This window comes from Micromesistius poutassou (genome assembly GCF_964030765.1).
Source record: "Micromesistius poutassou genome assembly, chromosome: 12".
NCBI classification, from domain to species: Eukaryota; Metazoa; Chordata; class Actinopteri; order Gadiformes; family Gadidae; genus Micromesistius; species Micromesistius poutassou.
The window spans coordinates 567991-577990 of record NC_140282.1 but is presented as its reverse complement, the minus strand read 5'-3'; the positions used below and the strand labels follow the sequence as shown (position 1 = coordinate 577990).

Here is a 10000-nt window from a genome sequence, read left to right as displayed (position 1 = left end):
TCCTCTCTGAGCCCTAACGATGGTTCCTCTCTGAGCCGTAACGATGGTTCCTCTCTGAGCCGTGACGATGGTTCCTCTCTGAGCCGTAACGATGGTCCCTCTCTGAGCCGTAACGATGGTTCCTCTCTGAGCCGTGACGATGGTTCCTCTCTGAGCCGTAACGATGGTTCCTCTCTGAGCCGTAACGATGGTTCCTCTCTGAGCCCTAACGATGGTTCCTCTCTGAACCGTAACAATGGTTCTGCGTTCCTCTCTGAGCCGTAACGATGGTTCCTCTCTGAGCCCTAACGATGGTTCCTCTCTGAGCCGTGACGATGGTTCCTCTCTGAGCCGTGACGATGGTTCTGCGTTCCTCTCTGAGCCCTAACGATGGTTCCTCTCTGAGCCCTAACGATGGTTCCTCTCTGAGCCCTAACGATGGTTCCTCTCTGAGCCCTAACGATGGTTCCTCTCTGAGCCCTAACGATGGTTCCTCTCTGAGCCGTGACGATGGTTCCTCTCTGAGCCCTAACGATGGTTCCTCTCTGAGCCCTAACGATGGTTCCTCTCTGAGCCGTAACGATGGTTCCTCTCTGAGCCCTAACGATGGTTCCTCTCTGAGCCGTGACGATGGTTCCTCTCTGAGCCCTAACGATGGTTCCTCTCTGAGCCGTGACGATGGTTCCTCTCTGAGCCCTAACGATGGTTCCTCTCTGAGCCCTGACGATGGTTCCTCTCTGAGCCGTGACGATGGTTCCTCTCGGTCAGGCATCGCCCGCGTGGTGGAGACCCACCAGCCCATCGTGGAGACCTACTACGGGCCGGGCCACCTCTACACCCTCATCATCCACCTGCAGCAGGAGTGTGACCGGCAGGCCCAGAAGATCGTCGACAAGTTCATCCAGCAGAGAGACTACCACAACAAGGTGAGACACCTAGAGAGACCAGCAGAGAGACTACCACAACAAGGTGAGACATCTAGAGAGACCAGCAGAGAGACTACCACAACAAGGTGAGACACACCTAGAGAGACCAGCAGAGAGACTACCACAACAAGGTGAGACACCTAGAGAGACCAGCAGAGAGACTACCACAACAAGGTGAGACACCTAGAGAGACCAGCAGAGAGACTACCACAACAAGGTGAGACACCTAGAGAGACCAGCAGAGAGACTACCACAACAAGGTGAGACACCTAGAGACCAGCAGAGAGACTACCACAACAAGGTGAGACACCTAGAGACCAGCAGAGAGACTACCACAACAAGGTGAGACACCTAGAGACCAGCAGAGAGACTACCACAACAAGGTGAGACACCTAGAGACCAGCAGAGAGACTACCACAACAAGGTGAGACATCTAGAGACCAGCAGAGAGACTACCACAACAAGGTGAGACACCTAGAGAGACCAGCAGAGAGACTACCACAACAAGGTGAGACACCTAGAGAGACCAGCAGAGAGACTACCACAACAAGGTGAGACACATCTAGAGAGACCAGCAGAGAGACTACCACAACAAGGTGAGACACCTAGAGACCAGCAGAGAGACTACCACAACAAGGTGAGACACCTAGAGAGACCAGCAGAGAGACTACCACAACAAGGTGAGACACCTAGAGAGACCAGCAGAGAGACTACCACAACAAGGTGAGACACCTAGAGACCAGCAGAGAGACTACCACAACAAGGTGAGACGTCTAGAGAGACCAGCAGAGAGACTACCACAACAAGGTGAGACATCTAGAGAGACCACCACAGACCTAGGTAGAGACCACCACAGACCTAGGTAGAGACCACCACAGTAAGACCTAGGTAGAGACCACCACAGACCTAGGTAGAGACCACCACAGACCTAGGTAGAGACCACCACAGTAAGACCTAGGTAGAGACCACCACAGACCTAGGGAGAGACCACCACAGACCTAGGTAGAGACCACCACAGTAAGACCTAGGTAGAGACCACCACAGACCTAGGTAGAGACCACCACAGACCTAGGTAAAGACCACCACAGTAAGGGTCCTGCTCCCCACAGACCCAGGCAGAGGTCCAGAGTCTTTGTGCAGGTGTCCTCTGAATAAACACGATGCTATTGACCCCGATATGATCGGCCCTGTTGAAGTCTGGCCCTGTGCCCCCCCCCCCCCCCCCTGGGGAGCAGGGAGGGGGAGGAGGGGCTGGCGGTGTGGGTGTGATGGTGTCTGCGCTCAGCGTTCTGACCTCGTTGTGTCCTGTAGTTCCAGGTCGTCCAGAACAGCATGATGAAGAGTCCGCTGCCCACAGAGAGGATTGAGCCCAGGTACCTCACCCCCCCTCACCCCACCTCACCCGCCTCACCCTCCCTCACCCCGCCCCACATTTAAGCAGTAGCTCAGGACAGGCTGTGGTATGTTCTCATTATACCACAGTTAAGGGGCGTTGTCCCCTTAACTGTGGTATAATGAGAACATTCCACTGACTGAAGTGATCTATTGCTTTTATAAAACGGTAAGTATGGCGAAATGAAAGTCATAGACACCCTCAATTTTGAAAAAGCGAGAAAGTCTGAAAAGCATTTTTTTTTACGAATACAAAAAAGTAGTCCCTCCTGGCTGCCGGCAAAGTGTACGGCGGTTGCTATGCAACACACGGTAGCATCCTTCAGAGAGAAGGCTAGAGACGGTAGCTCGGTTCACCGGCAATTTAGCCTACTATCGAGTTCACTCACCGTGTGCCTATTGCTGTACAACATTTACACCCTCTCCAGCAATCAACATGTTTTTAGGCTTCAGTGAACTATGCTATTGCTTTTATATATAAATTAACAACAGTTCAAGTTAGGTGCAGAGTGATACTGAACTCTGTAAACTGAACGGGCGTCATAGCTGTGTGTATACGCTCAATATACAACAGTTGGGAACCAATCAGATCGCTTGATTTAAGCCACCTGTTTTATAATGCCTGTTATATCAGCCAATAGGCTTCTTCACTCACGTGTGTGTGTGTGCGCGTGCGTGTGTGTGTGTGCATGCGTGTGTGAGTGTGCGTGCGTGTGTGTGTGTGTGTGTGTGTGTGTGTGTGTGTGTGTGTGTGTGTGTGTGTGTGTGTGTGTGTGTGTGTGTGTGTGTGTGTGTGTGTGTGTGTGTGTGCAGGGAGCTGGACCCGGTGCTGATGGAGGTGACCCTGATGAACGCCCGCTCTGAGCTCTACCTTCGCTTCCTGCGGCGCCGCCTGATGGCCGACCTGGAGGTCGGAGACGCCCAGAGCAGCACGCAGGGTGGGTCTGGAGCCAGGGGTCACGGGGTCAAAGGGTCACGGGGTCAAAGGGGTCAAAGGGCGCATGGACACGCCCCCCCCGACCAGAGACCCTCTAACATAACCTCGACATATCTGAAGTCTAATTTGTTTCAATGTCATCCGTTAAATCACAACCTATAACTGATATGTTCTATAGAGGATTTATAGACATGTTCCTTCATATCTGACTACCAGAACGTTACTATCAACACTCGCTCACACTAAGCCCCTCCCATTCGCCATAAACCCCTCCCACTCACCTTAAACCCCTCCCACTCATCCTAAACCCCTCCCACTCACCATAAACCCCTCCCACTCATCCTAAACCCCTCCCACTCACCCTAAACCCCTCCCACTCACCCTTAACCCCTCCCACTCACTCTAAGCCCCTCCCACTCACCCTTAACCCCTCCCACTCACTAAAGACCCCTCCCACTCACCCTTAACCCCTCCCACTCACCCTTAACCCCTCCCACTCACTAAAGACCCCTCCCACTCACCCTAAACCCCTCCCACTCACCCTTAACCCCTCCCACTCACTCTAAGCCCCTCCCACTCACCCTTAACCCCTCCCACTCACTCTAAGCCCCTCCCACTCACTAAAGACCCCTCCCACTCACCCTTAACCCCTCCCACTCACCCTTAACCCCTCCCACTCACTAAAGACCCCTCCCACTCACCCTAAACCCCTCCCACTCACCCTAAACCCCTCCCACTCACCACCGCCGAGCTATGCTAGTCTCCTCTGGTTCTCCGTAGAGCAGCAGGTCTTTAAGGTTCTCCTCTGGTTCTCCGTAGAGCAGCAGGTCTTTAAGGTTCTCCTCTGGTTCTCCGTAGAGCAGCAGGTCTTTAAGGTTCTCCTCTGGTTCTCTGTAGAGCAGCAGGTCTTTAAGGTTCTCCTCTGGTTCTCTGTAGAGCAGCAGGTCTTTAAGGTTCTCCTCTGGTTCTCCGTAGAGCAGCAGGTCTTTAAGGTTCTCCTCTGGTTCTCCGTAGAGCAGCAGGTCTTTAAGGTTCTCCTCTGGTTCTCCGTAGAGCAGCAGGTCTTTAAGGTTCTCCTCTGGTTCTCCGTAGAGCAGCAGCAGGTCTTTAAGGTTCTCCTCTGGTTCTCCGTAGAGCAGCAGGTCTTTAAGGTTCTCCTCTGGTTCTCCGTAGAGCAGCAGGTCTTTAAGGTTCTCCTCTGGTTCTCCGTAGAGCAGCAGGTCTTTAAGGTTCTCCTCTGGTTCTCCGTAGAGCAGCAGGTCTTTAAGGTTCTCCTCTGGTTCTCCGTAGAGCAGCAGGTCTTTAAGGTTCTCCTCTGGTTCTCCGTAGAGCAGCAGGTCTTTAAGGTTCTCCTCTGGTTCTCCGTAGAGCAGCAGGTCTTTAAGGTTCTCCTCTGGTTCTCCGTAGAGCACCAGCAGAACGTGGAGAAGCTGCTGAAGCACTGCCTGCTGAGCACCACCATGCAGGAGCTGATTGGCTACTACATCCCCATGGAGGAGTACTACATGAGGGAGTCGGTGAACAAGGTGAGGGGGCGGGCTCTGAGAGGGGGCGGGACTGTGAGAGGGGGCGGGACTGGGAGAGGGGGCGGGACTCTGAGAGGGGGCGGGACTCTGAGAGGGGGCGGGACTCTGAGAGGGGGCGGGCTCTGAGGGGGGGCGGGCTTTGAGAGGGGGTGGGACTCTGAGAGGGGGCGGGACTCTCAGGGAGGGGCGGGACTGTGAGGGAGGGGGGCGGGACTCTGAGCAGACGGGGTCTAGGGCGGTCCTCTGAGCTCTGAGTCTTCAGGTGCGTGTTGATATAACGCTGGAGGTGATGATGAGGACGGACTGTTGGGGGCAGCAGATCTCCTCCAGGCCCCCCCCCCCCCCTCCTCCCCAGGGAGCGGGGAGATGAAGGTGACTCATGTCGTCTCCACCGCAGCATTAATAATCAGAGCATTGATTTAAACGTATTATGCTAACGTGTGAGGTATCTGTGGAGTGGCCGTGTTAAGACCAGAGCTCCTCAGAGGTCAGCTCTGACCACTAATGGTTTCCATTAGCCTAATGGAGGAACTGGGAGCTGCTGACACGGCGGGACTGGGAGACGACGTCTTCACATTAAAGCTTTATGAATTCAGGAGAGGAGGCATGATCCTAAAACCTCCTGGCTCCTGACGATGACTCCTGGTCCCTAACCATGACTCCTGGTCCCTAACGATGACTCCTGGTCCCTAACAATGACTCCTGGTCCCTAACCATGACTCCTGGTCCCTAACGATGACTCCTGGTCCCTAACCATGACTCCTGGTCCCTAACGATGACTCCTGGTCCCTAACGATGACTCCTGGTCCCTAACAACGACCTCTGTCTCTCCCTAACGACGACCTCTGTCTCTCCCTAACGACGACCTCTGTCTCTCCCTAACGACGACCTCTATCTCTCCCTAACGACGACCTCTGTCTCTCCCTAACGACGACCTCTGTCTCTCCCTAACGACGACCTCTATCTCTCCCTAACGACGACCTCTGTCTCTCCCTAACGACGACCCCTGTCTCTCCCTAACGACGACCCCTGTCTCTCCCTAACGACGACCTCTGTCTCTCCCTAACGACGACCTCTGTCTCCAGGCCGTTGCCATGGACTCTTACGAGAAGGGTCAGCTGACGTCCAGCATGGCGGACGACTGCTTCTACATCGTGAAGAAGTGCATCAGCCGCGCTCTGTCCAGCTCCAACATCGACTGCCTCTGCGCCATGATCAACCACGCCACCTCCGCCCTGGAGGCCGACTTCAGGTACTGGGGGGGGGGGGGCCCCCCGCTGCTGCACCATCTGCCCTATTGATCCACCGCACGCTGTGTGTGTGTGTGTGTGTGTGTGTGTGTGTGTGTGTGTGTGTGTGTGTGTGTGTGTGTGTGTGTGTGTGTGTGTGTGTGTGTGTGTGTGTGTGTGTGTGTGCCTGTGCGTGTGTCCCTGTGGTGTGTGTGTGTGTGTGTGTGCCTGTGCGTGTGTCCCTGTGGTGTGTGTGTGTGTGTGTGTGAATGTGTCCCTGTGTGTGTGTGTCCCTGTGGTGTGTGTGTGTCTCTGTGTGTGTGTCTGACTGTGTCTCTGTGTGTGTCTGACTGTGTCTCTGTGTGACTGTGTGTGTGTGTGTGTGTGTGTGTGTGTGTGTGTGACTGTGTGTGTGTGTGTGTGTGTGTGTGTGTGTGTGTGTGTGTCTCTGTGTGTGTGTCCCTGTGTGTGTCTGACTGTGTCTCTGTGTGTGTGTGTGTGTGTGTGTCTCAGGGAGGTCCTGTACAATAAGCTGAGGCTGGGGTTAGGGTTAAGGTTGTGTGTGTGTGTCTCCCTGTGTGTGTCTGACTGTGTCTCTGTGTGTGTGTGTGTGTGTGTGTGTGTGTGTGTCTCTGACTGTGTGACTGTGTGTGTGTGTGTGTCTCAGGGAGGTCCTGTACAATAAGCTGAGGCTGGGGTTAGGGTTAGGGTTAGGGTTGTGTGTGTGTGTCTCTGACTGTGTGTCTGACTGTGTCTCTGTGTGTGTGTGTGTGTCTCAGGGAGGTCCTGTACAATAAGCTGAGGCTGGGGTTAGGGTTAGGGTTAGGGTTGTGTGTGTGTGTCTCTGACTGTGTGTCTGACTGTGTGTGTGTGTGTCTCTCTGTGTGTGTGTCTCAGGGAGGTCCTGTACAATAAGCTGAGGCTGGGGTTAGGGTTAGGGTTAGGGTTGTGTGTGTGTGTCTCTGACTGTGTGTGTGTGTCTCAGGGAGGTCCTGTACAATAAGCTGAGGCTGGGGTTCCCCGCCACCACGCTGCAGGACTTCCAGCGCGGGGTGAGCAGCGCCGTCAGCCTGATGCAGAGCGGCCTGCAGCACGGCAAGTTCAACGCCCTGGGCATCGAGAGCACGGAGAACGCCAAGGCCGCCTTCCTGGTAGGACCGTACACACACGCACGCACACGCACACACGCACACACACACACACACACACACACACCGAGAACGCCAAGACCGCCTTCCTGGTAGGACCGTACACACACACACACACACACACACACCGAGAACGCCAAGGCCGCCTTCCTGGTAGGACAGTACACGCACGCACACACGCACGCACGCACGCACACACACACACACACACACACACACACACACACACACACACACACACACACACACACACACACACACACACACACACACACTGAGAACGCCAAGACCGCCTTCCTGGTAGGAGGGGGTGCAGTACACACACGCGCGCACGCACGCACACACACATGCACAGCCACATGAACACACAGACACACACACACACACACACACACACACAGACGCACACACACACAAACACGCATGCACAGCCACACACACAGCCACACGAACACACAGACACACACACACAGACACACACACACAGCCACACCAACACACACACAGACACACACAGCCGTATGATTCGGTATTATGTGGTTGGGATCCACACAGATTTCTCATCAGTCATCATAATGAAGGAGGTGGTATTACTGACTGTATCACGTTCTCACCCTGAGAAATAGGATCATGTATAATACTATATATAATACTATATATACTACTATAATACTACTATAATACTACTCCTACCTGTTAGTGAACAGGTGGTTATCCAGAGCGGTTAACAGGTTAGGGCTGATGATGATGACTGCTGTCAGCGTGACATTTCTCATCATTTACGCCACGTGACTATTGACATTTATTAGTTATTTATCTGCGCATCAATAGGGCTGACCTTCATCCCTAAAGTCTGTCGCCAGCTGTCTCCTCTTCGTCGCTCTGCGTCCTCCGGCGCTTCCTGTCCCCGCGGACGCGTCTTCCCGCGCCGCGTCCGCTGAAGGTCAGCGTCCGTCGGGCGGCGGCCGCGTTACGCTGACCTGCTCTCTGCCGCCCCCTCAGGTGACGCTGAACAACGCCGAGGTGTGCAGCGAGAACATCACCACGCTGAAGAGGAACCTGGAGGTGAGATCAGACCCTCGGCCCTCAGCCCCTCACCCCCACGGCCCTCAGCCCCTCACCCCCACGGCCCTCAGCCCCACGGCCCTCGGCCCTCAGACCCTCAGACCTCAGCCCTCAGCCCTCACCCCGACGGCCCTCAGCCCTCAGCCCTCAGACGCTGACCACTTGTTTTGCTCCTCCCTCCTCAGAACGACTGCTCCAAGCTGTTCATGCAAAGCCCCGCCTCCGGCGACCACGCCAAGATTGACAGCTGCCTGTCGGACCTCGTCAACACGTCCAGCAAGTTCAAAGACCTGCTGCAGGTCTGAGCCCCGCCCCCCCCCGCACCACAAGCCCCGCCCCCGTCTGACACCCGGCTCATGTGCTCATGTGCTCATGTTCATGTGTTCATGTTCATGTCATGTTCATGTGTTCATGTTCATGCGTTCATGTTCATGTGCTCATGTTCATGTACTCATGTTCATGTCATGTTCATGTTCATGTGCTCATGTTCATGTGTTCATGTTCATGTGCTCAGATGAGGCTAAAGGGACAGTGTTGTCATCGCTTGCCTCACTTTATCTTCTGACGTTTTATAAACGTTCTCCTAATGGGAAGAACTCCAATCAGATCTTTATTAAACCAACAGTCTGCTGAGTGCAGACAAACAGATGAACACATGAGATGAACACATGAGATGAACACATGAGATGAACACATGACTGACTCAGCGTGTGTCCCCAGGAGGGCCTGACGGAGCTCAACAGCACGGCCGTCAAGCCCCAAGTCAAGCCCTGGATCACCGCCTTCCTGTCCGTCTCCCACAACATCGAGGAGGCAAGACGCCCGCCGTGCTGCTGCTGCTGAGCGCCGCCGCCGCGCCCGCGGACACCGGCGCCGCGCCCGGATACCGGCGCCGCGCCCGGACACCGGCGCCGCGCGCCCGACACCGGGCCTGGAGCCGGTCTGAGCCTCCCCCTCAGACCGGCTCCAAGCCCGGACACCGGCCCCGGGGAAAGTGTCAAAACGTGGATCTAACCAATAGTGTGTGTGTGTGTGTGTGTGTGTGTGTGTGTGTGTGTGTGTGTGTGTGTGTGTGTGGTGTGTGTGTGTGTGTGTGTGTGTGTGTGTGTGTGTGTGTGTGCAGGAGGAGTTTAACGAGGTACCGCTAACGACCCGTGGGTGCAGCAGCTCATCGTGGGTCTGGAGCAGGTGATGCTGGAGTTCAAGGTACAGCAGAGCTGATCATCAGCAGCAGAGTTCACCCAGAGCACCGTTTGAATCTGCTCAGCGAGTCGCTCTGGGAACGAGCGATTCCCCTGGCCCAGAACATGAACCAATCACATGGCTGTATCTGATATGGGCGGGGCCAAAAGCGTTGCTGTTTTACTGATCTGGATACGGCGAGAGTCTCATCTATTGGTTAGCTCCGCTGGTCTGGATACGTCAGCCCTTGTGTTCTTCTGATTGGTCGTAGTGTTATCCAATTGTGTGCAGTGATGTTTTTAAATGCACGCTTGGTCCCGCCCCTCGAGTCGTGCCATTGGTCCTCAGCTGCTCACTGAGGATACAAGATAGAAGATTGGACTGATTTCTAAAATATTGTGCTGCTCATTAATAAAAAACGGTTAGATTCTGGTGGGCGTCGACCAATCAGGATGCAGTCTCCCCCCTCTGACCCGCCCCTCTCCCCCCCCTCCCCCAGACGGGCCTCACCCCCACCTCCTACGACACCCTCACCAGCCTCATGACCAGCCTGGTCGCCATGGAGATGGAGAAGACGGTCCTCAAGTGCACCTTCAGCCGGGTGAGAGAGTGAGAG

At 54.8% G+C, this 10000-nt stretch overlaps 1 protein-coding gene across 1 annotated transcript in view; it reads left to right on the top strand.

Annotated features, from left to right (window-relative positions):
- cog4 (component of oligomeric golgi complex 4) overlaps positions 1-10000 on the top strand; it is a gene marked incomplete at its 3' end in the record, with an annotated part of 14639 nt that overhangs the window by 4295 nt on the left and 344 nt on the right. Inside the window, 12 exon segments of the mRNA XM_084475850.1 lie at positions 748-905; positions 2217-2278; positions 3111-3235; positions 4642-4760; positions 5846-6012; positions 6975-7140; positions 8140-8202; positions 8388-8501; positions 8923-9015; positions 9326-9338; positions 9341-9408; positions 9884-9993. Coding sequence (XP_084331976.1) covers positions 748-905; positions 2217-2278; positions 3111-3235; positions 4642-4760; positions 5846-6012; positions 6975-7140; positions 8140-8202; positions 8388-8501; positions 8923-9015; positions 9326-9338; positions 9341-9408; positions 9884-9993 — 1258 coding nt within the window.